Genomic DNA, 26,469 nt, shown 5'->3' with positions numbered 1-26,469 from the left:
GTAAGTGACAGTTTCTATTTGTAGGAAAACTTTACTTTTTTTTTCCTCTCTCTTATTTACTTGGGAGTACTAGAGGATGAAATTAGAAAAGTTGGTGCTGTTGTTTGCACTCCTACAACTTGGTGGAACTCAGGTTGGGTTGAACTGATTGGTTGTGCTGAGTGGGAGGGAGGAATTCTCTTCCCTCTGCTCCCTCTGCTCCCTGCCTTCCGTGGGGCAAGGAGAGGGAGGAGGAGATGCTCCTGAGTTTTGGAAGAGTAAGATCAAAAAGCAGATGTTAATACCTCGGTAAAGATGCTGTTGGCTGATCTTAGAGAGGCTGCTGGTTGATTTGTTTGAAATGAAGCTGCAGTTGGAGTCTGAGATGGGATAGTGCTCAAATTGCTCGTGCTGGGTGTGGAGGTGGCTTTGCTCATGGTGGGTTTGTTACTGGAGAAGCCTGTCCTGACAGTCACAGAGTCACAGTTGTTGGGGTTGGAAGGGACCCCTGGAGATCATTGAGTCCATCCCGTGCCCAGGTAGGGTCACCCAGAGCAGGGGACACAGGGACACATCCAGGTGGGCTGGGGATGTCCCCAGAGAGGAGACTCCATGAGGAACCGGCCACTGGTTTTGTGGGAGAGATGGAAATCCTGCTCTAATCTCTGATTTCAGTCACTGCTGTGGAATGAAGCCATTGGCTTTCAGAGGGAGCTGAGAGGGGCTGACCCTGCCCAGAGCCCCTGGAGGACCTGGGGTGGGACAGCAGCTCTTCCCAAGGAGGCACTTTTTCTTTAAATCTTCCTTTAAAAATAAAAGTGGGGAAGGAAGGCAAACAGCCAGTACAGTGAAGCACGCAGGAAAATTGGTGATGCCTTGAAATTGAAAGCATTTTTTAGGCCATGGCCGTTTAAAGCAGCTTAATTAGAACTAAAGAATTTTAAAGAGTTTTTATAATGCACTTGTTAATCTTTTGGCTGAATCATATTGCGTTTTATTCTATCTAATTGATTTTTAGCAATTTAGTAGTGTCATTATCTTTCCCTTAATTACAGATCAAATCAAATGAAAAACGTATTCACAAGTTGAGGTTCTTAACAGCCAAAGAAATATGGAAATGTTTTATTAGCATGTGTTTCTAATGGCTGCTGTTTGCAGAAGAGTTGGATGTGTCCATTTAACAGACATTGTTGGGAGAAACAATCCTGAGGGAGAGAAAGTTGTGGGTTTTAATTTCTCATATGCCTTTACTTTGACCCCAGTAGCTGAAAAATCATTTTAAAGCATTGATGGTAATTATGGAGAAAAGGCTCACTTATGGGTTTGTTTAAGCACCATGAAATCACTAATCAAAGATTTCTTGTTTTGTAGTTAAATATTACATGTAAGGGAAGTGGTAATTGGTTTATTCTTGATTTCAGTATAAATTTTTATTTCACTATTTTTTTTAAATTTAATGTTTCCCACACAGAATTTATAAAAGCAATATAATGGTCAGGTTTTTTCCATGTGAATTCTTTTGTTTCCCTGTCTGAACCAAAGAGGGAGAAAATTCTCACTATCTTCTTTGTGATTGTAGAGCTTGCTTGATTTACTAATAAGAGCAGTTTCTCAGGTTTTTGTGGAGATTGAATTTATGAATTTAGCACACCTCAGGCTCCTATGGACCTAAATCCTGGGGGAAAAAATGTTGAAAACTTTATGTCAGACAGTGTCCTGCATCGAAGTTGCTTGAACAGCCCATCAGTGCATTTTCACATGTTTTAAGGGCAAAAACCTTCCCGGGTTGAAGTCTTTAATGGTCCTTTCAGAGGTGCCCTGGTGCCACGAGGCTGTTGGGGTGCTGGAGGGGAGAGCCTTGAACTGGTTCTGTGTGATGGAGGCACTGGTGTGCCAGCACTGCCTGCTGCCAGAGCAGTGCTGCAGAACTGGGACACTTTGTGTTAGTTATTTTTTTGTTATTTTTTGTTATTTTTTGTGGCTTTTTTGTTATTTTTTGTTATTTTTTATCAGTCCTGGATTCCTCCAAGTGCTGTGGGACCTGCCCTGGCACTGTGGGGTGGGTGCTCACTGACACCTCAGTCCAAGAGTGCAAATTTCCTCCTGAGTGCAGGGAAGCTGGGCTTTAAGGGGACTGATGCTGAGAAAGAAATCGCCTGGTGGAGGAAATCCAATCCCATCTCCATGAGCAGCCTGACTCCACATCACCTTCTGTCTCTCGGATGGTTTTTAAATTGAGGGGCAAAAAGCTGTTGTGGTAGTGTCACTAAACACTGCAGAACAAATTTCCATTTAAAGCCCTTCCTAGGTAGAAAATTCCAGTTAATAATAATTTGGAGGAAAACCTAAAGTAAAAGTAGAGCATATTAACTATGAGGAGTTTGAGGTCTGGGGGGAGATGATGTATCGAGGTCAGTACAGTAAAACTGATGGGACTGCGGGCAGGTTTTACAGATGATTTTCTCTTTCTTTTAAGAATAATCGAGTCGTTTTAATGATAAGCCTTGCTTGGCTTCTTTGAATGGACCACATGTAATTAGTTGTACCTTCAACTTTGAAATGTTTTGACAGAAAATGTATCATTTAACGGGGTGCATTTCCCGGCATCTGCCTTTAATATTTGCTCATTTTCCGCGACGCGCAACTTTCGCTACTTCGGGTCAAAGCCCAGACGAGCGGCTGCGTCTCCCTTTGTTACCTCGATTGTTTCCCTTCAGGATGAGGGAGAATAATTGCACGGAACATGTTTTGCAAGCAGCTGGAGCCCCGTTCCAGCTGAGTGCAGCACCTGCGGGGCGGCGGCGGGGCCGTGCCAGCCCGGGCTGCCGCTGCCCTTCTGCAGCTTCAGCTGGCAGCGGTGCCAGGGAATGCACAGCGTCTGGGCTGGGCTAATTAGGGGGATGATTTGTGAAACGCTGGCTATTTATTTAATTAATCACCGGCGCAAAGCTGTAAAACCCATATTTTAAAAATCCCCGTTAGTTTGCCGTGTGGTTAATAGATTGTGGCGCATTAAAAAGTGACACGGTGATGTATTAAAAATGTTCCACCTAAGGTTGGCTGATGTCCTCGAGGAAACTTGAGCTGTCTGCTTTGTGCAGCAGAAGCAGAGGATTAGAGGCTGATCTGTTCAAGGATTGAAGATTTCTGAAAACATTTATCTTTTTTAGAGCATCTGTTCGTTAAAATAGATCGTGGCGTGTTCCTTAACTCACAAATAATGTTTATGGTGTAGTTTTAATTATAAGTTTTGGGTGCATTTTGTTATTACAAAGAATAACTCTGTTCCTCCGTATTAAATTGTAATGTTTATTACTGAGTAAAATATATATAATTCTTCCAAAGAGGCTGTTCCTTCTCCTCACTAGAAGGAATTTGATGATGGTTTGGAGTAATGAATCCATTTCTGCTGCAGCTGGAGCAACTCCACTCGGATCAATCTAAAGGTGTGTTTTATCCCTCTCTAGACCTGTGGGAGCTGAGCAGCCCAGGGCTGCAGGGGCAGGGTGAGCTGGTGCCACAGAAAACATCCCACCCTCTGTGTTTGCTTGGGCACAGGGAGAGGGAGCCAGCGTGGGGCAAAATGCCACAGGAGTGTGGCAGGGGAGGGATGGACAGGGCCATTTGTCCTAAATCTGGCACCTACCTGGATGTAAACACACCTGGGCTGGAACAGGGATGGACCTGAGATTTCTGCCTCCCTCCATGTAGCATTTGTCAGAAAAAAAAAAGCAATATTAAGAATTCATATCCATGGCACTCCAAGTAAACCAGATTTTAATTCGTAGAGAGTTGTATAAATGAATGCATGTGACTATAATTGAAACGTGCTGTTACCAGCATTATGTGTCTTATTCTTTGCTCAGGACTTCCATAATTTCATTAATTGTGGGAGTGAGTGCCAGGCCAGGGCAGGCAGTGATCTGGGTGCTTGGTTGTGTGGTTATTTACGTAAATCCTGGTTTTGAGGTGCGTGTAAAGGCGTGTGCAGGTGGAAGGAAAGTGTCCAGCTCGGAGGTGATGTTTCTCAGCTGTGTGTTGTATAATTAACTGGTACATTAGGAGGGGGCTGGAATAAAACATGAGCACGTTACTGCAGCCTGGAGCTGGGGTTGTAGTGATCATTGCAATGCAGAGGACACATTGCTCAGAGCTGCTGCTGCCTCTGCAGCCTGCGAAACATCTGGACCTTTAATTGACAAATCGCGCGGTGCTCCGCAGAGCAGGCGTGCTAAGTGAAGTCAACAATTTAGAATAAAAAATAATAGTGTGTTATTTACCTTGGAGTTAAATATTCATACTTTGTTATGCTTTGGATAACAGGAAATTACCGGGTTAAATTTTTATGAATAGTGACAGTGTGAATAAGATAAATTAAGTATTTAATGATGTTAATGGAGTTTTACATCGTGATCTGCGCAGTCTGCAGCACGAGCTGGGGTGATACAGAGGAGAATCCTCTCCTCAGAAGGGAACAACTCTGAGGCTTCCCTGAGAAGCTGCAGAGCTGGCAGTGAGCTGGGGGTGCAGCCCAGCCCTGCTGGGGTGTCCTGCACACATGGTTTGGGAATAACAGAAGGAACCAAGTGCCCAAAAAACTCCAATGCTGCTGTAACCACCTGATGAAATAAACCCCACTCCCATTCTGCCATGGTAGGGAGTAGTGTGGTGGGTTGGAGAAGGAAAGAAGAAATAAAAATATGGTCCCTTATATTGCCAAAAACATCTGTGCTCTGATCTGTTAGAACTTTTTGTGTGTTGTGAATGCTGGGTTATTATATTTCTGCTTTTCCCCTTCAAGTGTTTTCTGTGTGTCAGTTAAATACATAAGTAAGTTATGTTGTGGAGGTGATTGCTGGATCACAGAGTGTATTCAACACCCTGTCACCCAAACCAAAAAACATTTACAAGTGAGAAGACATTTTGGATTTGGGAAGGGAAAAGCATTTGTTTCCATTTTGTGCAGTGTTTAGTGTTGTTTGCTGGGAGGTGAGTCAATGACTTGAATTAATTATAATTACTGAAGAGACATATACTGATTGAGCAAATAAAGTAGTAAGCTCATTCGTGCCAAGGCCATCTAATTAAATGCTAACTTTGGGTAAGCTAGATGTGCATGAAAGATTAATTTTAAGAGGTTTTTATGACTCCCACTAAATAATGATTCAGTAAAATCTTTGCATTATATCATTAGAACATCTAATCTTAAAGTGATATAACATTTAGTCACAGAACTCCATTGTGCAGGAAGAGGCAGTAAATTGTCAGTGTTGAAAATCAATCACTTTTCTCTTGGAAATGTTTATGGACTTTGTTTTAATTTTGTGCCGTGGTGTGCAGTGAAGCCAAGCAGGAGTGGGAAGGGCATGGTGTACCTGGTTCTCCCTTTCTGCAGGTGCTGCAGCACCTTTTAGGGCTGAGTTGTGCTGGGATGGGCCAGTTCTCCCCAGTGTCCTGTGTCAGGTGAAGGATCAGTGGCCACGTGTGAAGGTACACCTCATCTGCTGTTGGAGGGAGGGGTGTATTCCCCCGTGGACTTCAATTAAAATTTGATTTTAAATCTTAGAAAGACATCTTATATTGGAAAAACTGGTAGATTTTAATTTTTTTTTTAATTTGATGTACTGTAGGAAAGCACCATTAATAAAAAACACTAGGAAAATTTTCTATGATTTATTGTACATTTTCAGTGTATCCAGTTACTCCTCACTTTCTTAAAGGATTGGTGGGATATAACATTTCTAACAATAAAAGCTTAATGGAATCAGATTTGTGATTTCCTAGAAAATTAACGAGATATTTTGTCAATTTTATTCCAGACTTCATTTGTCAGAATATACAGTGTCCAGTGACAAGCTAAAAGAATTTTTTGACAAATTAACTGTGCCACAGGTGACAGATCAGGAAAATGTTAATTTAACAGCCCCTTTATGCTTCCCAGATTTATTGGAGGCTATTAAGGAAACTCCAAATGGTAAGGCCCCTGGCCCTGAATAGATTTTCCATTGAATTTTATGCAGGATCTATTAATAAAGTTTGATGCTGCCTCTTTGAATATCGGTAATTGTCCTTTATCTTCTGGATTTCCTCGGCATTTCCACTTGGAATACAGTTTTTAGTCGAGAGCAGGAGGTAATTGTGGTTCCAGTAATGCCTGTGGTCTGGTTCTGAGTGATTCCTCCTGGAGAGGAGGCTGCAGGTCTGGGAGAAGCCAGGAGCTGTCACTGGTGTCACTGGCTGGGGCTGGCCCCTGGCCACAGACTGTCCCTGTGTCCCTGTGTCCCTGTGTCCCTGTGTCCCTGTGTCCAGTCCCACCACGGGGCTCTGAGCAGAGCAGTAATTGAGCTCTCAGGGACTTCCTGCACAATTAATATTTTGCAGGATGGGCTGAGGGTATGGATTTGCTCTGTCCCACAGACAGGCACCTGATGGGCTGGATTTATAATGTGGTTCTGAACAAATACCACCAATTTGCAATAACCACAGTGGAGCTCTCCTGCAGACCCCCTTGGTGTGGGGCTGAGCAGTCTCACCCTTACCCACGGGTTTATACAAATATTTCCTACCCAATGGGACAATGGATGTTCTCTTTACTGCTAGAAAAATCTAATTAGCTTCAGGTTTCAGCCTCTCTAATGCCTCATGGCCATCAGCTTTACAGAGCTTTAATTGATTAAAACTATTTCTCTGACTTTTAAAGATCTTGAGTATAACAGCAGTGCTTTGAGCCATTTCCCAGTCCTGCTGTTGTTGGGAGTGCTCCTCTTGCTCACAGAGCAGGTGGAACCCTCAGAGGTGTGTGGCTTTTACCTGGTTTAAGTCACCTGGAGTTTTGGTGCTCACGTTATGTGTTTGTGAGTAGAGGAACAGGGTGGCTGTAGTGGAGGGAGTTTGGACAAGAAAGACAGTAAAAATAGGCTGGAGGAGGTAGAGGAGATTTGGGTTAGTTAAAAACCAGCAAACACCAGGTAAGTCACGGAGCCCCAGGAGTGTGACTGTCAGGTTTGTGATAGCTGGAGCCCAGGGACCCTGAATGGGGTGATTTTATAAATTCCTGGGCTTGGGCTATGAGTCCACACCGTTCATGCCGTGGCTGATGGATAATCTGGTCTCGTGGGTTATTAGTCCCAGCTCCTGGCTTGGTGCTGGGTGTATCAATTGTAACCTTGGCATCCACTCCCACATCTGCACCTCCATTTTTCTTGGGTTTTTCATTATCAGGACCCAGCATCACTTATGGTTCTGCCCTCCTCGGATTTATATCTGTAACTGACTCAGTGTGCCAAGGAGCCACATTAATTTCCTGCTAACTGCTGTTTTCTCCTTCCTTTGCCAAGGAGCCTCAGCTCTGGGGTGTCTCTGGCCACAACCACATCACCAACTCTGGCAGCCTCACGTGCCCTGGGTGTGAGGGCACAGGCAGGTGATTTGTCACCTGGTACCCCGTTATTTCCCTGTAAAAATAAGTTGTGGAAGTGGAAAAGCAAGAGAGATGGAGAGAAAGAAACCCACCCTTGTGTTTTTACCAGCTATGGCTCTGTGGTGTTCATGATTTCCTGAGGTTGTGGGTGGTGTTTAAAAGGTCCCAGGCACATGAGCTCAAGCAAAGGTTGTTCAGGTTTATCCAAGGAAAGTGAAGGAATGTCCCATGTTCTGTTGCAAACCTAATCCTTCCTATAAATGAGCAAAACCAGTTTCTTCTTACCCTAAAAATACGGGAAGAGGAGGTATCTGTTCTATAAAAATGCTTTCTTAAAAAACAAATTTATTATGTTGGGATGGATTTTAATAATACTTTCAGCTATGCCAGTATGAATAACTTTAATCTTTAAATTCCTATTACTTCTCTAATTTATAATCACACTGAAGGATCAAATGGTTTTTAACAATATATTGAAATTAGCACATGGCATTTAACTCCCTGTTTTATGCTCTCATTATAGATTTATAGCACTGAATCCTTTTATTCTGTTACTTAGAATTCCAAGTGATTAATTTAAGAAACCCTTTCTCTTCTCAAGGCCCTTGTAGTATGGAGAGAGATGAAGATACAGATTTACTTTGAGTGCTTTGGAAGAGGGGATCAGGATGTGCAATCTTTTGTTTGTTTAAAAGATTTCTGTGTGAAAGCTGCAGTCCTACCTGCAGTGGATTAAACATTCTTTTCTTGTAACGCAAACTTCATAGACCTCTGTGTTGCTGTGTGTTTTATGGTTTATTTAATTGTCAATCTCCAGGGCACCAAATGGATTCTTTTCATCCAGTAAGTTCCTATAAACCCTGATATTAGTTGATTGCTCTTGGTGTCTTCAAACAGAACACTTCAGTGGCTCATCTGTGTGTGATTTTGTTCTTTTGGCAAGCCAAGGGCAAGCCTTGGTCAGGGGGTGTCTGTGCCCCCTCTGGGGGCTCCTCAGGTAGTGGGGAAGAACTGCAGAAGAGAGCAGAAATGCAGAAACAGGGGTAGTGCAAGGGTAGACCCACCTCGGGGGTCTTAGGCTGGTTTGTTGGGTCCTTTTTTCCTCCCCATCCCAATAATTTGAGTTTTTTGCATTGTGCAGGAGCGTGGGATCCTGCAGCAAAGTTCAGGCTCTTTATGGAAATCTGTGAAATCATGTCCAGATATTTCATGTCCTTTTTACAGACAAACAGCAGGGAAACAATTGGAATTTAAATGTTCAATCTTCTTCCAATTCTAAGCCACAGCAGCGTATTTTGGTTTTCCTGCCGAACAGAACTCCATCCGCCCAGATTTTCTGTAAACCCTGTCACACTTCTTTCTCCACCCTGACGAAATCTGCTTCCTCAACAGGGCCACGTTGGTACAACGGCAACCAAAAAAATCGATGTCTACCTCCCACTGCACACAAGCCAAGACAAGCTGCAGCCCATGACCGTGGTGACCATCGCCAACGCCAAGGTGCACGACCTGATCGGGCTCATCTGCTGGCAATATACAAGTGAGGGACGGGAACCCAAGCTGAAGTAATGCGCTTTCTTTACTACCTCTTGACCTCTAAATTTCTCCTCTGCAGCATTTTTGTTGCGTACTGAAGCGGGTTTCTGTGTCAGGGTTTGGATATGTAGATCCCAGCACCTTCACGTTGGTCAGTGTTCCCTCCGAGCAGCACACGTGCACCTCCAGCCATTTCTCTTACAGTTAACTGCTATGTGCTGGGAAATGATCAACAGGGAGGCTTGGATCTGTAAATGAATCGTCATTTCGAAACTATGTAAAAATAATGCAAACTTTATCTCTTTTGCTGTCACGGAGGCCTTTGTTATTTCATGTCCCATCTATTTTTTGGTAGTGTTCTTAATGGCTGAGAGCACGAGATGTCAGATAAAGTCCAGACCTCCTCCAAGTCCCTTTGCTATGCTGGAACACTGGTGGTGTTTAGTAGGAGCTGTTCCTTTTTCCTGGTAGATGACATGAGATGCATAAAAAGGTTCTTCAGAACAGCGTACCTGAGCAGCTTTCGTTTTAGAACAGTTGTGTGAAATCCTTCTGGTTTTGCTGGGCCATAGAACATAAAGTAAGAGCTTAAGGTAGTTTATTAGAGAGTTGTCAGTAGCAGTTACTGGCAGGGATGTCCCTGGTGCAAAGGAGGTTGATAGTTTTGTTTGGGTTTTTTTCTGTATGAGCCAAATTTCACTTTTTAATTGTTCCTGGAATAATGAATGGATGAGATGGGGGGTTTTCATCCTGAATTTTGCAGCTCACTCTTTCAGCATTTTTCAGGAGCCCTGGAGGGCTCAGCAGTCTTAGCTGCTGCTGTAGCACAACTGAGGGGGAACGGGAGTGAGGTCACTTGTGCTCCCACGTCTGGATTTGCTGATTTCTGTTCCGTAGACAGGGCACACAGGAAAGCAGCTCCTCTTCCAAACACTGCCATGGATATTCTTCCTTTGGATATAGGCTTTCCCTTAGCTCTTCTCAACAGACAGAGATGTTTCTGAGATTAAACACTTGGGTTTAATTTGTCCTTTTTTTTTGTTCTGGAGAAGAAATATAAAATCATTCACAGATGGTGCCATTTCATCTGCTGTTATTAATTTCTGTTCATTATATCACAGGTTCAGAGAATCGTCCTTTGTGTATGATTAGGTTCTTTTTGAACGAGTAAGACAGCACTGTTGTCAGTCTTTGGGCACACACATATTTTTCAGGAGCACAGCAGACCTCAAATGGAACAGCACCCCTGAGTGGAGTGTTCCATGAACCATCACTGCCCACAGCAAAAGGCAGCAGTGGGAAGAAATGAATTTCACTGTCTGCCTTGAAGGAGAAGATGTTATGATGTGTCAAGAAGTGCTCATGAGCAAGGAGGCTGTCCAATGTAATCAAATCTCAGGGCAGAAGGAATAAAATAAATAATGGAGGCGTGAGTTCCCAAGAGCACATGTTAGACACAGCAGCAGCTGAGAATCTGGGGACAAAGGCTCAGATTAAGGGGCAGAGCCTTGAGTTTCCAAGAAGTTTATTTTCTTGTAGGTTCTCAATTATTTCTCGTGTCTCCATCATCTTTTTTTATCTGGCACTGCTGACTGCCAGTCCTGGAGCAAGGATTGATTTACCTGTAAACTAATTCTCATATTTCCAAGGAAGGAAGGAGCTCGTGTAGGGTCCCCATTCTCCACTGGCCATTTGTTCCTGATTCAGTCAGGTGAGAGTGTAAAAAGGCAGAAGGGGGATCACTGTGACACTGCACTGAAATACATCTATAGAATGCCTCAGATGGGTATACAAGGCATGCAGAGTGACAACTGTACCTGCTAGTGACACTGTGAGAATAATGAGGGGATTTTAGACTTTATAATTAGGAGAAACAACCCCTTCTGTCTTTAGGAAAAGAATATATTACTGCCTAATTCTTTTTCCTAAAAGATAGGTGTAAGACTCTGAAGTGAATGAGTACTAGTTGACAGCTTTGAGAACATTCTGTATTCAATTAGGCTGCCTTTTTTATTATAATTGTATTGTATTTGTCTCTATTCAGTCTCTTGGTTCAAGGAAGCACTGACAGTGTCAGCAGCCCTGTCCTTGGCCTCTTACACAAGAACTTGGGTTGTGACCCAGCAGACCATTTTCTTGCCAACCCCTGACAGATGTGCTGGAATGATTCCACCTGCAAAAAATAAACAAAATCCCTTTCTAGGAAGAAATTAATAGTGGGATGCACAATTCAAATACAACAGCTATTTTTAGAAGTGAGGAATGCTGTTACATCTCTCGGTTTTTGTGCTGAACTTGTAAGTTCCTAGCTTGAATCTCACTCAGCCTGCTGGAGGTTCAAAGTGCAGAGCTGTTTTACTCACTGGACTTTTTTTTTTCCTTTTTTTTTAACACATTGTGGCTAAATCCGTGTCAGTGGTCAGGAACCCAGCCCGTGGTTGAAGACATTTGTAACCCCTTTGCTCTGTGGGGTTTAAGCAGCTCTGTGTGTTTCCCCTGTGTTTGGTGCTGGTGGCACTGGGGTGGCTTTGGGGCTGTGCTGGGAGGCTGGGGAGGCCCTGGGTGGCCAGAAAGTTTCTTTACTAGTATTTGCAGAATTTTCAGAATTCAGAGTGGTGAATGTTGCTGAATTACCTTTTGGTTAGCAGATTTGCAGCTTACATTAAGAGCAATGCATCATTATTCCCTGTTTTCTATAATAAATGTCTTAGTCGTGACAAGACGCCTATAGATCACCTGGACTAAGCACTCTCAATAAAGCACAGTTGCAACCAAAGGTTTGTGAATTAATTGAGAAAATTGCAAATCAGGTAGTCAGTGAAATAATTCATTGTCACATCCAATCAATAAACTTTGTAAATCAACTCATTTAATTCAAAAAATGATCTATATAGATCAAGCGACCAATTAAACAATTAGCATACACTTTACAATTAATTAATTTAAGCATCAATCATGCAATTAAAACTCCAAATTTAAACTGCAGAGTTTAGAAACATGCTGCCACGTGCACCTCCAGCTTTACTGCATGGAAAGGCCTGAGTGCTGGCAGGTTTACAGTCAGAAAGAATACTTATTTTCAGGTCAATAATTTAAACTGAAGTTACAGTTGAAATAGATTTCGATGCTAGGAAATTATGATTAATACCTGTTTGGTAGCTATAAATAGTTGTTTCCCTCTGGGCTTTCTTCTGTGGAAAGAAAAAGGCTCAGCTCTTTATTTCTTTCACTTTGTGTCTGTTTCAACTTTCTGTGTTAGTTCTGCTTGTTGGTGTTTATTAATTTGTAACTGCTTTTAGTGGCTGAACTTAGGTATTTAGTACAGGTAAGTTTTCTGCTAATCATTGCTACTGTGTTGGACAGATTTTTACTTTGCCCATAGTTCATTTCTCTGCCCAAGAGGACTCTGTTTTTCCAGCCTACAGACACTAAATTCCACAGTCGTTTGGTCTGTGAAAATTCACAGACACCACTTGTTTGCCTTCAGCTCTGAACTGTGACCATCTTATAAATAAAGCAACTTTCACAAATGGAGAAACATTGCTTCCTGCTTTATGAAATCACAAAACCTTTATGGATTTTAGTGTCATTTAATCGTGGTCAGGTTTTGCTTGCAGAGCAGTTAAGGACGGAGACTCCTCTGCTGTGAGGTTTGGGGTTTGTCCGTCAGTACGTTATAAGGCAGCAGGACCCATGGGGACTTTGGGGACGTGTTGGGGTGTGTCAGCAGTGGCTTGCAGGGCGTGGGGCAGTGCAGTGGCTGCAGGCAGTGCTGCCCCTGGGCCATGCTGACTGCAGGTGCTCTGTTCCAGTGACAACGTCAGCGCCTACTGCCTGCACATCGCCGAGGACGACGGCGAGGTGGACACCGACTTCCCACCCCTGGACTCCAACGAGCCCATCCACAAGTTTGGCTTCAGCACCCTGGCCCTGGTGGAGAAGTACTCGTCCCCAGGGCTGGCGGCCAAGCAGTCGCTCTTCGTGCGCATGTGAGTACAGCCCTGCCTGGGCACAGCCCCGGGCCAGGCCACCCCTGCCCTCCTCCTGCTCCTCCTCCTCATCGTCCTCCTCCTCCTCCTTCTTCCTCCTTCTCCTCCTTCTCCTCCTTCTCCTTTCTCCTCCTGCTCCTTCTCCTTCCTCCTTCTCCTCCTTCTCCTTTCTCCTCCTTCCTCCTCCTGCTCCTCCTTCTCCTCCTGCTCCTCCTCATCGTCCTCCTCCTCCTCCTTCCTCCTCCTTCCTCCTCCTTCTCCTGCTCCTCCTCATCGTCCTCTTCCTCCTCCACCTTCCTCCTCCTGCTCCTCCTTCTCCTTTCTCCTCCTGCTCCTTCTCCTTCCTCCTCCTGCTCCTTCTCCTTCCTCCTCCTGCTCTTCTCCTTCCTCCTCCTTCCTCCTCCTTCCTCCTCCTTCTCCTTTCTCCTCCTCCTCCTCCTCCTTCCTCCTCCTGCTCCTCCTCCTCGTCCTCCTCCTCTTCCTTCCTCCTCCACCTTCCTCCTCCTGCTCCTCCTTCTCCTCCTGCTCCTCCTCATCGTCCTCTTCCTCCTCCTTCTTCCTCCTTCCTCCTTCTCCTCCTTCTCCTCCTCCTCCTCCTCCTTCCTCCTCCTTCCTCCTTCTCCTTCCTCCTCCACCTTCCTCCTCCTGCTCCTCCTTCTCCTCCTGCTCCTCCTCATCGTCCTCTTCCTCCTCCTTCTTCCTCCTTCCTCCTTCTCCTCCTTCTCCTCCTCCTCCTCCTCCTTCCTCCTCCTTCCTCCTTCTCCTTCCTCCTTCCTCCTCCTCCTCCTGCTCCTCCTCTCCTCCTCTTTCTCCTCCTTCTCCTTCCTCTTTCTCCTCCTCCTCCTCCTTCTCCTTTCCTCCTTCTCCTCCTCCTCCTCCTCCTCCTCCTCTGCTGCCCTTCACCTGCCCTGGTCAGAATTGGGGCCACACGTGCTGCTGGTGCTGTGCAGTGAGGGAAGTGATTTTACAGACAGACAGCTGTGGTGTGGGTTGGTAACAATGGCTGGGGACAGAAAGGAGCACTAAGCAAGCACAGCAGTTGGAGCAGGACTGGGTGTTCCCCTCCCAAATCCAGAAGAGTTTTGATGAGGGACATCCCATCCACCCCTGAGACCTGAGCTTATAGATCAAGAAGAATTTGCTGTGTCCTTATCAGTGAAGTAGGGATATATACTGTGCTCAGTCACTTTTATTTTTCTTTACTTGTGAATGAAAAATCTCTTAAACCATCAGAAGGCCTTAATTACTAGAACAAAATGCCAGGAGCATAAGCCACTTCTTACTTGGGAAAAATATTTCATGTTTGGAGCTCTTGAAATGGAAATGCTAATAGGGTTTTCTTGGTTATTGGACATTACTTACATTTCTTAACACTACAGCTGCTTCTAGTTCTGAATAATCAGACATTTTTTAAAAAATCTGACTTATTTAATTAGTTTTTATATTCTTTATTGTGTACTCTGCTTCTTAGTGACGTTCCAAAGCATCCTTTGGAAAGCCGTTGTCAGAAGTCCCACGTGTATTCCCAAAGGCCACATTCACTTTGTTCCACTGCATTAGGGCACTGGGAAATAAAACATTCTGGCCCCAGTGTTCACAACTGAGTTACTCAAGGCTGAGATGCTGGGCTGTGCTGCTCTGAGGCCGTGGTGAGGAAGGGGAGGTCATTGTCAATAGACCACTCTAAATTGTTGTTAATCTGGAAAAAATCCCTTTTCCTCTCCCAGCTGCCCCCTCCTACCCCAGGGCTGCACGGGGTGCCTGAGCTGGGTCACTTTGCACTGCAGGGGCCAGGTGTGGCTCAGGTGTGGCTCCGAGGGGCTGCCACTGCCCCTCCTGGGGGAGCCCAGGGACCTCAGGGCTCCCAGCCTGGCCAGCAGAGCCCTGCCTGCAGCTGGGAGCAGGATTGGGGTCCAGCTGCAGGTCGCGCAGAAAAATGCAAAATCTTTTGGTTTCCCATCATCTGTGCTGATGTGAGGAGCTTCCTTCTAGCTTGGGAGGTGCTGCTGAGGAGAAACAGGAGAGCTGCATCATAAGCAGTGCTCTTCTGAAAGGGTCACTTGGGTTCCAGTGTCCACATTTTGATTTTAAATGGCTTGTGATTACTGTGTGAATAGTTAGGTTTGAATTGGAATTTTTAACGTGTCCCCTAGGATAAAGAATTACCTGATCATCACTTGATCAAAAGGTTGTTACCTCTGTGAGTTTAAATGTGCGTGCTGTCTTATTTTTGCAGGGATTTGTTGTAAATTCTATGTCTTCTTCCTCCCCTGTCACCCCACCGGTGCATGTAATTGCGGTTTGATATTTTGCATCTTCTTTTTTTTTCTTTCCTCCTCGCACTGAAGCATCTCAGCTGCCGCCGTGTCAGCCTTGTGACTTGTAATGTTTATTAATATTGAATCACTGCTGAAAAATGTTGCTGCTTGTGAGGAGCTCAGTGCTGGGGCCGTGCTCCATCTCCTCTCTCTGGATGGATGTTCACTCAGGCTGTGCCGAGCGTGGGGACCCTGCTTCAGCAGGACATGTGTGAGCAGGAACAGTTTGCAGAACTTTATACACTTCAACTCCTGCCAAGGCAAACTCTGGGCCACTCGAGTTAGCTGTAAATACCCAGAGGTGGTGGCTGGAAGTGGCCCGCAGTGCAGTTTACACTCCGAGCTGGATGGGAATGTCTTTGTGGCTGTACAGAGTAGTAAATAATTGAGTTTGATTAGGGAGAGGGACCTCATTATCCCCCCACCTGTGCCCAGCTGGTAGGGGAGGGTCGAAATGAAGCCATTAGCTGTCGCTCTTACTGGCATCTCAAAGAGCTCAAATACATCTGTGTCTTATTTTCTTTTCTGGCACAATCAGTCGAGCAAGCTAAGCAGGCATGACCGAATTTGGCAAGTTCCAAGGACTCTGGCAAAGTTACACAAGGAGAAGACGGAGGGCAGTCGTTCTGGCTGCTCGCTGCCCATTAGTCTAGCGAGTGATGTTTTTGGAAGGAGGCTGCTGTGGAAAGCAGAGCTTTGTCCAACATCAGGCACGGCACTCACACATGGCCCCGCTCTCCTGTGCAGGCTGTTTGTCAGGAAAAGGCAAACAAAGCACCACATCCATGGAAAGACAGACTTCTCGAGGTGGTGAGGTCATACCTGAAAGGCTTAAAATAAATCTGTAGCATCATTAGGGCCTTTTCCCTTGGAAATTTTATTATTGGAACTTGACACACTCCATCTAATGGTGTTTCGAGGAGCTGTGGCTCAGCTGCCAGTTGGCACACAGAGGAAATTTGGCATCCAGTTCCTCTGCTCTGTAGCACTTTTTTTTCTGTTTTGATATTGTACTTAAATTGCTTTGACCATTATATACAAATTTTCAAAGCAGCACCTCTGCCATACCCAATAGTTTAAGGTTTGAAACCCTTTTAAAATACCAGACTTGCATTGTGCATTTGCAAATTCAGTTCAAAGCCCTGAAATGTGTTTTTTCTTGGACTGCAGTGGCACTCCCCAAAAGGCCTGTTCCTGGTTTGTACATGGCGGTGGGTAACCTGCAAAGTGCATTTCAGAATATTCATATAAAATTTAAGACGGCTAATGTGGGTGCAAAATTAAGAATGTGGCTCCCAGGATAGTGGAGAGGGAGGGGTAGGAAGGCATCAGAAGATTTGATAGAGGTCTAAGGGCTGCTACAGTGCTGTCAAAATGCAGCCACTTAAACTCAGCAGTACACAGAGCTATGCAAGGCCAACCTGAGATGCACAGAAGCAAGTTATTTGGGCTCAGAATAAAAATTGTGGCTGGCATTAGTTAGTCCAGTTCCTATCACTGTGCACTTTATCTTAAAAATTACCCAGCTTAAGGTAAGTCCATTGCATCAGCTGGGATTTTGTGTCTTAACTCTCTGACTTTGCGCTGATCAAGTGGAAATTGCTATTAGTCACTCCCAGGCACTTCCAGCCTTGCCAGCTGCTTATGCAGTGAGCTTTAAGTGCTATAAATTCCACTTCTGGAAAATAAATTCCACTTCTGTGTTTAAAAAAAAAAAAAAATTTAAAATTGCTTCAGATTGGAAAGGAGCTTTTCAAAAAGTTCTCATTCAGAACAGAAACCTTTTGTCCTTCCAGTGTGGGTTGTTTTATTTTGAGGCAGAAAGGGGGACCCAGCCTGCTCCTGTGGCACCTCAGCAGCGTGAGGAGAGCCCAGTGTGGCTTCTGCCTGTGCTGTTGTTTCCCTTTCCCTCTGCTGAACCCTGCCACCCTGGCTCCGGCGCGGAGGCTGTAAAAGAAGATGGAAAGCCAAGTTACTGCAGAATGATCACTATCATTAACATTCACGGGTGGTTCACTTATCATTCCTGACTGCACAGACATGGCAGCCGTTATGAAACGTCCACAGGTGTAGCACGATGATACATATTACATTGTGCCACAATGGATTTATGTATTCTGTAACAAAAGAAAAGTGTAATGAAAAAATACAGAAGGTAATCCTTTATTCCTCCACTGCACAATTTATCAGTAATGCCTGTGGATGATAAGTGCCAGGGATTTCCTTTGCTTGATTTAACCTTGTCACCCAGGTATGTTTTTGCAAAATGACAGAAAATACAAGCTAAGGAATTTCTTTGGCTTCCAATTTGCCAGCAGCAGTTTTAATTGATTGACCAGCATCTGCTTGTCTGTCCTATTTTCAGTGTGTTGATTTAAAATAAAGGTATCACACCTTAGCAGAGTGAGGTAAAGCACATTGTATGTGATTGCAATTAAGGATGTGCTGGGATTGGGCTGAGTGGGGACAGGCTGTGCCCGTGGCCAGTGCAGAGCAAGCTGGAGAGTGCTGAGGTGAGGTGAGTGTGTGATTCTCCAGCACAGCCTCCTGTGCTGTGCTCACACAAGGCAGGGCTGTGCTGCTTTGGTGGGGTTGCAGAGGATCCAGTGCCCAGCACGGCTCCAGGACACCCTGGCAGCTCCTTCAGTGGCAGGACAAGTAGCAGTGGCCTTAAACTAGACCACAGGAAGTTCCACCTCCATGTGAGGAACAACTTCTTTCCATGGAGAGTGGCAGAGCCCTGGAACAGCTGCCCAGGAAAAGCTGGAGTCTCCCTCTGGGAGACATCCCAAACCCACCTGGACACGTTCCTGTGTCCCCTGGGTGTCCCTGCCTGGGCAGGGCGTTGGATGGGGTGATCTCCAGAGGTCACTTCCCACCCCAGCTAATCTGTGACTGCACGGGGCTTCTCCTCTGGGCTCAGGAAAGGTGTTGTGGCTCTCTGGCGTGGCCCCAGGGGGACAGCAGGAGCTCCTTGGTCTGGCTCAGGTGTGGATGTGTGGGGTTACCGAGTGCTGAAATGTTGTACTGAGGTTCTGTGGGGCCTCGTGAGAGAGGAGCCAGGGCAGGGAAGGGACCAGGATGGGGTTTGGCCCCTCTGGCTGTGCTCCAGAGCAAGCAGCCAAGAGTTGACAAAGCGGGGTGCACTCTGCATTTCACCGCTGCTGCCAAGCGCTCACCCACGGGTCACGCACTAAATATAGCCAAACACTGAGCCTTTCTTGTTTTGCTTTGATCAGTAAAATAAACTTTTAAAGATTGTTCTGGGCTGAGATCCAGCTTCTGAGGCAAAGAATGGCCGTGGCTGGGGCAGGGGTTAGTAATGGAGTGTCAGGGAAATCAGGCTGACAGTTCTCAGGCCAGCTGCTCCATGGAAAGAACGGGCCGGGAGCACAGGCAGCAGCACAGCAGCCGGGGCTCTTTAGCAGCTGAAGTGTCAGGAGCTGAGAGAGAATCTCCCCTTTTTGGGACGTTCCTGATCCGTGAGCAGCCCTGAGCTGGGGCCATGTGCCACTCTGTGCCCGTGGGAAGGGGGCTGCAAGCCCTGCTGTGTTGGGGTGAGAAATGTTGGAAAATGTTCTGTACAAAACAGGACAATTGCGACTCCGGTTGGTTTGGCCATAGCAGGTTTTGGAAGGCTTCTGTTGCCTTTGCAATTTCTGTTCTTCCTGGAGTATTTTGATTTATTTCCCTGTATTTTGGTTCAAGTTTTGTGGAAAAGTCCTGTGGGTATTGTGGAGCATTGTATGAATTACCTGGAGGCACCAGGTGTTGGGGTAGCCTGGTCCAGCATGGAGGGCTCTTCATGTAGCGCTTCAGTGAGAAACCTTGTGTTGTTCAAATAAAAGCACAGAGGTAGTTTCCTTTTTGTGATTATAGCTATAGAACAGGTTTTCCACTTTAAAGAATCCCCTGAACCTCGCTCAGCAGGTCTGGGCCTGAGGCTTGAGGCTTTTGGGAAGTGTGGCATTGGCCAGGGCACTGCTGGCCAAAGGGCAGGTGCTGTGTGTGCTCCTGCAGGGCACGGGGCTCCGCTGCAGCTGCAGGGGGAATCTGCTCCTGGCTGAAGTGCTCAGGGAGATCTCTGCTCTCTGCAGGCATTTGCCAGAGCCTCTGAGCCCTGGGGCTGCTCCCAGGGTGGCAGTGTCACCTGCAGATGTGGTGGCACTCCCTCCCTCACCTCTGGTCCTGCTGCACCGAACACGCGGCAGAAACAGGGGGAAAAGTAGATGCATGGAAAGGTTGGGATTATTTGGTTTGAAGACAAGTAAGATAGAGTTATAAATAATAAATGGTCTGGAGAACATAAATTTGGGGCTTTTAGGCAGTTTCATTTTGCCAGGAACAAAGGGAATTGAAAATGAAATTCAGATGAGGCCAACGCACAACGGTGGAGAGGGAAAGGGGCTCTTACACCAGCGAGGGGGGACGTGTCCTGAGCCAGGCTTGGCTGCTGGCCCCAAATGGCCTGCAGGACACTGGGCTGTGACCAGCATGTGCCCAGGCAGGGCTCCTGGTCCCCGTGTCACCCTGCCATCAGTGCCCTGAGCACAGCACTGAGGGCTCCATCCTGCCTGGGCCATGGGCTGGGGATGCCACGGCTGACGTGACCTGAGCTCCAGCCTCTGGTCCCAGCATTTGTGTCTCAAAGTGACATGTAATATGGCTTTGCTTTTCAGGATGTACTTGTGTTGCTTGGATTGCTTTCGCCTGCCAGTTGCTTTTAAAAATATTCCAGCTGTGATGTTCGTACGGAGCTGTTCTCCCTGATTAAAATTCCTGGTTGCCAGATCCAAGGCTCCTCCTCCTGCCCAAATAGCTTTGCAAACCAGTTTTTTCCATGCAGAGCAATCTCTCCGGAGGGAGCCCTCAGCTCCTGGATTTCCCTGGAACTGTCTGCAGTGACATCTACTGACATGAGCCGAGACTGACTGCGAGGGCTAAGGGGCAAAATTTACTGATATGCTCATTCAGAGTCTCTTCTATTATACTGTCATCCTCTCTGCTTCCCCAGGGGTGCCCCTCTGGGTGTTTGGCAGCAGAATCCCCCACAGCTGTCCCCAGGCTCTTTGCAGTCCTCCCCCATGTGGCCTCTCCCATGGGTGATGGCCAGGACAAGGACCCGCTGCCTTGGATCTTTCTGGGAGATCTTGGGCCATTGTGTTCACAAAAATGTGTCCAAAAAAAGCCTGTTTGGTTGGAAATAGTGCACTAAATAGTACCCCCATAGTGCTGCAAAGCTGCTGTCACTGAGGGGTGTTCTGCCACTTGTCCCTAAGGTTTGTAATGTGTGGGACAGGGATGAAAATGCCACTGCAAACTGCTTCCCTGCTGTGTGCTGTAAAACACCCCCCAGACACGAGCTGAGGAGATGAGGAGCCCCCCGGGTGCATTGGCTCATTTTTCACTTGGAATGACGAGCACCAAGTGATCAAAAATAACAATAAGTTAGGAAAATCCTTAGATTCCTTGCCTTGAATCTCAGTCCATTTTGGCTGGGTTTGTCTCTGCCTTGCTCAGGCAGTTTGCTTTTGGTTTCTCCTTTTAACTTCCCCTTCCAGCCCAACTTCGTTAACCGTGTGCCTAACGAGTGCTTTGCTTGAAGCTAACGAGGGCTGCGGGGAGCTGCCAGTGATGATTGTTTTGTAAAACTGCATGTGCATCTGTCTTGCAGAAATGCTGCTCATGGATTCTCACTTATTCAGGTGGACAGTATGAAGGTCACCATGAAGGATATCTTACAAAAGGCCTTAAAGAGAAGGAAGGGATCACAGAGAGGCTCAGGTGGGTTATTTATCGTATTTTCTAGAGGGCAGGGTGTTTTCTCCATGAGTATATTTTATATCTCTTCGGTTTTGGGGGGTTGTGTCCCAGCCCCACTCACAGTTCTGTGCACAGGTCTGTGTTCTCCACGCTGGCACAAAGCTGACAGTGCAGGAGCTGCATAATGTTTGCTGCAGAGCAGTATATCCATTCCTGCAAATATTTATTTATGATAACAAAGCCATTTGTATTCAAGACCAGTTCATGGTAATTTGGGATGATGGGTAGAAGTACAGCAAGTCCAGCCCGTGATAGACTTTGTATATATACTTTTAATTTATGTAAGAAAATTATGCTTAGCACGATTTTAAATAATGTGAAGGATTCATTGTTACTTGTAGTGAAAAAGAAAAATTTACTTTCTGCAATGTTACCAAAATAGTTATAGTTATAGTTAATAGCTGTTATAGTTAAGCCATATGAACACAAAAAGGGAAAACGTACAGTGCTTGTATTTCTGTTTTAAACAATGTTTTTCTGGGGGTTAGCTGTGCATTCACATATATGCTAGTGTATATATTTCAGAAGTATAAGGCTGAGAGATCTTTCCAGCAACAAGAAATAATTACTGAGAGAAATTGCACTGAGTCTTGTCACGCAACAAAGGAACTTTAATATAAACCCATCTATATAGTGGGAAAGATAAGGATCTTGTCTTTGTAAATGAATGAAACCTCCTTATACACCCTCAGTTTTAACTATGGGAAAAGAAAATAAACCCTGTTCTCCTTAGAAAAAGTAGTTCAGTGCAGTTTTTAAATGCGTGTATAATCTGTCATGGATTTAATTAGCTATCTTCAGATGAGAGCTGAAGTTTTAATAAAAGTTAGAAGAGATAACACAGTGAAGGACACGGATGAGCTGTCTCAAGGCCATATTCCAAGGGAACGATAAGAGCTGTAAAAAATGGCAGAGAAGAGCAATTGAATGGAGCAATGAAAATCTGATTCTCGTAAAAAAAAAAAAAAAAGAAAAAAAGGAAGGGAGGGGGGTTGTGTGGAGAGGAGCAGGGGTGGAGAGGTGGAGAGGAGCCCCGGCAGTGTGCAGCAATTTGGAGGGTGGCCAGGAGCCATCGCTCAGCGCGGCTGCGGCGCCTCGGGCCAGATGTGCGGCGGCCGCTGGCAGCTGAGCGCCGTGTGATCACCGCCCCTCTGGATGCCCATCGCTGGCCGCAGAGATAGAATTAAATGATGATGATCTTCCCACAAGTTGGGAGAGGAAACAATGCATATAAATCTTGATTTCATCTCAGCGTGAGAAGTCTTTATCCATCATCACTCATAATGAACAAGTCGTTAGCGGCGATGAATGGTGTTGGGTTTTTTGTTTTTTTTTTCCGAGCACCTCTTTTGTTCACTTTTTTTGGGTGACTTTTATTTATTTCCTGGGGTCAGATTTCCTGTCCCTGAAGGGAGGTTGCTAAAGGATTCACTTAGCTCGGTCTTTAAACGGCTTCCCCCCTTCGTGTGACAGATGTTTTGTTCTTTGTCCATTTGAAATTTGATTCTGCTTTGACTTTGTTACTTTTGCTCGGTAGTTTTGAAAGGGAATGGACGTGGCATTTGTTCCTTCAGCTAATACACTCGCTTCTGCTGCCTTGGCCCTCCTGCTCAGGATCCTTTGCAGGAACAGGATACATAGGGGTGGATCAGAAATTTCTATTAACAATAACTTCTCCAAACCTTTCCTTATTCCCATTTACATCCCTTTCCCAAATGTGGATTATCAGGCTTTAGGGGGATGGGAGGGCTTAGGAAGGTCTTGCTGTCGTCTTTAGCAGCAGCACTGGTGGCTGTGTGCACAGAGGGATCCAGGCAGGCTGTGCCAGTCCCCATCTGCCACGGGCTGGGAATGCTCCGAGGGCAGGGAGGTGCCACCACAGCAGGCACAGGGAGACCTGGAGCAGCAGTAGGAAAAGATTTTGCCATCATTCCTCACCTACCACCAGATCCCTGGTCACTGGAGGGGACGTGCCTCTCGCTGTCACTGGGAGATACAGGGATAAATGGAATTGCAGATCAGAACACAGGCCTGGGCCAGGGTGCTTCAGGTCATTGCTAACCGGTGGATTAGGATGTCAAAGTTCTGAATAAAAGATCAGACATAATTTAGGAGAAGCATTTCTCCTCGTTCAGCAGTGTTTCCTTTAAAGCTGATTGGCCTGATTTTTAAAAAGGTGTCACCAAAAATAGACTGAGCGTGTTTATGTAAAGTTTTTGGAGTAGTTCAATAAAACTGAAATGCCCATGAGCTTTTCTGCCTGTCTTCAATGGGCCTCCAGATCAGCCTTTTCAGGACAGATGAATTTATTACATTACAGCTTATGCTGTTTTCAAGTGCTGGTAGAAGCAGTTGCTTTCTGATCTGTTTTCACTGTGACTTACAGGACATTTTTCAGACTGGTCCTAAATTAGTAGGAGAGTGCAAACATGGGTTGGCAATTTTGGGTGAGGAAAATTTAAGGAATTCCTGTGGTACAACTGGGAAGGGTTTGTTCAGCATGACCAGGGCTAAAACACTAGACTAGTTTTCTCTAAATACTTTGTTCAGCCAGTAAAGATTATTTGTTGCAGCAAAATACTGGTCAGTAGGAGACAGAAGTGGGCTACAACCTTTGCTTCATAGAAAGAGGCCTGAAAAAAACCAGAAGCAATATTCTGACTGTGCCTAGCTCTATTTTAGATAAAATTATTGCAAACTGTTCAAACTATTTCACCTTCCTTGCAATTCTTCTTTCTTAGTGTCTCAAGGCTTTTGACATCCGAACTCTGACCATTTTTAAATAAGAATATTTGAGCCAGTCGGGGGGAAGTGCAGGTGGTGAAATAACTGGATGTGTTGTAGCTGAGAGAGTCGTGGCCCCGAGTCCTTTCCTGGAGGACGTGGTTGTCCTGCAGCAGGACTCTGGGACCTGGTGACCTGTCCCAGCACAGGCACCCACAGGGGGTTAATGGAATGCTGCATCAGCTCCTGCCAGTGCCCAAATACCCAGCTGGGAGAAGTACATGGGAATGGCTGCAAGTGAGGGAAAAGCCTGTAACCACCAGTCAGTGCTGCATACTGGAGAAGATAAATCTGCAGAGGAAATCGTTGAGGCAGATGTTTAATTAGTTGGAGCCAGGCTGGATAAATCAGGATAGGAGCTGTCTGTGCAGATACGCCGGTGTGCCTTCCCTTCCTCTGGGCTGGTGTCACTGGCTTTGAAAACAAACTGTTCTTTTTGCTGAGGGAAGGAGCAGCAGAGAGAGTCCTACAACCTCTCTCTTACTGTAATGGATTCCCCTGTGTACACTCATAAAATAGAAAATGTAATTGATGTTTTCTTATGGTAATGAAAACTAACGAAGTCGAATACTTTATCATCAATTTGTTTAACCTATTGCGTGCTCAGCAGCGTGTATTGCACAGGCATGTTTTATGGGAGGGCTGGAAATAAAACACTGCACTTGTGGGATGAGCTTCTAGGGGGAGACTGGTCTAATCCAGGGTGGACCACCTTGGGGGGGCTCAGGGGCACTGCTCATGCAGGAGGGTTTTCTGAAAATTGCCCAAATGGGAGAGAAAGAGCCCGAGGGTGGGGTGATGCCACAGACAGGGGAGCTGGAAATTCCATCAGTGCCACAGGGACCCGGGTACAGCACGGGCCTGACACTGCTCAGGCACTGGGATAACAGCCCTTGGAGAGCCCTGGTGTCCAGAGGTGGTTTAAGGATTGTTTTGTGTAATCCTGCCCTGCCTACATCTCCTTTCTTTGAGCACTTCAGCAGCTGATGGTGTAAATATAAAATCTCTCTGCAGCGTGGCAGATCAGCAGAACAGAACTCACATGCTGGAGATTGGGAGCATAAGAACTTCCTGTTCTCCTTGAATTTATCAGTAAAAATGTCAGATACTGTGCTGTCTGGATTTTGAACAGTTCTAATAACCGAGTCCTGAAAAGCTGTTTTAGAAGGTGAGATTTGGGTGGTTTAGTACTTGGGATAATTCTGCTCCCCAGAGATCAGTAACAGCCTTAACATGACCTTCTGGAGCAGGTAGCTTTAGGCATGCTGGAAAATCCCACCCTGGGGCTTGGCAGAGGAAGTTTTGTAGGTTGTACATATCGTGTTGCAGAACTGTAAAACAACATTACCCCTAGAACTTGATTTGCTTTACTGGGAAATGATTTTCCTGCTCAGTCAGTCTGGTGTGTGTTTCTGCTGGTCTTACTTTCACCAATGCTCGTGTGTTACCCCATTAAGATGTAAGAAATTTGGGTTGTGGTAGATGTGCTCTTTAATCCTGCTTTTTTAGGGAGGTTCAGTGGGAACAAGGCAGGCACAGTTCAGAGGTGGAAGGTGCAGCCCATGCTCTGATCCCACAGCTCAGCTGAGGTGGGGCTGACAGCAGCCCACAGTGTGCAGCAGGCAAGGAGATCTTATCAGGCTTTTTTATATCTGCACCAGAGCCTGCACTCAATACTCCATATAAAATATGTTTGCATGGATTACGATTTTAAGAACATAAGAAAGATGGTGACTTCATCCTTGATACTTCATGTGTCTTGGTGCCATGGTGATTCTCAAATTAAATATGTGCAGGAACTATATGTACACTTGGAAGTTATCTCCCTGCCTGTGAGCTGTCTCATTCCTGCTGCTCTTCAACAAACACATTCCCTGGGATGCCAGTTGCCTTCTCCTCCAGAGCTCGACTGAATGGACTATAAATACTAATGTAAAGTAAATAACAATGCAGAGAGAATGTGTGCAGAGGCTTTGTTTTCAAACAAATTAAGCATCGATGCCAGGATAAAACCGAATGTTCTTAGAAGGAGATGAGGGACAAAACTAAACAACATAAAATGCTGAAATGTTGGAATAGTCCTGCCTGTTCCTGCTCCGTGTCAGCCTCTCTTCATCTGAAATTTCTAGTGAACAGAGAAGTCTCCTCTGATTAATCTTGTCTGATTTCAAGTAGAAATTCTTTGCAGGGTGAACATGCTACTGATTATTATTTAATAGCTGCCTCCGACTGCAAACATCCCCCGACCAGAAAGGCTCAGTCCTTTTAAGAACAAAATGCTCTACAAGTTTAATTGTTATAAACAAAACCTTCTGCCAACATTGCACAGACGTGACCTGTATTTTCCGTAGGTTAGAGAGAGAGTTATTAGCTCAGTGTTCTGTGAGTTTGGAGAAAGATTAATACTTTTTCAATAAATGAAAACAGCTGCTTTGCAATAACATTCAAGTCCCTAACAGCTGTCAACCAGTGCTTTTTGCATTCTTTAAAATGTGTAAAGTGACCAAAAATAGTTTAAAATAATCTTCCTGGTCTGTTTAAGTGTATTATTTCACTGCCACAGGAAGCTGAATAATAAGAAAAGAGAAAGATTCAAGAAACAGGCGTAGGACTTAAAGAT

General features: G+C 45.4%; 1 protein-coding gene across 8 annotated transcripts in view; it reads left to right on the top strand.

The window, feature by feature from the left end:
* The window catches only part of MAPKAP1 (MAPK associated protein 1), an 81,342-nt gene that overhangs the window by 24,514 nt on the left and 30,359 nt on the right, over nt 1–26,469 (top strand). For 6 of the 8 annotated variants that reach the window (XM_066332998.1, XM_066333000.1, XM_066332995.1 and 3 more), the window contains exons 5-7: nt 8,792–8,964; nt 12,748–12,924; nt 20,917–21,026. In XM_066332998.1, coding sequence (XP_066189095.1) covers nt 8,792–8,964; nt 12,748–12,924; nt 20,917–21,026 — 460 coding nt within the window. The remainder of the gene's footprint in view (nt 1–8,791; nt 8,965–12,747; nt 12,925–20,916; nt 21,027–26,469) is intronic. The other 2 variants (XM_066333001.1, XM_066332999.1) reach the window with 1 other exon arrangement.

The sequence above is a fragment of the Sylvia atricapilla genome, chromosome 19 (assembly GCF_009819655.1).
Source record: "Sylvia atricapilla isolate bSylAtr1 chromosome 19, bSylAtr1.pri, whole genome shotgun sequence".
In the NCBI taxonomy this organism is placed as follows: domain Eukaryota; kingdom Metazoa; phylum Chordata; class Aves; order Passeriformes; family Sylviidae; genus Sylvia; species Sylvia atricapilla.
Note: the sequence above shows the minus strand (reverse complement) of the source record. Positions and strands in the feature narration are given on the sequence as shown.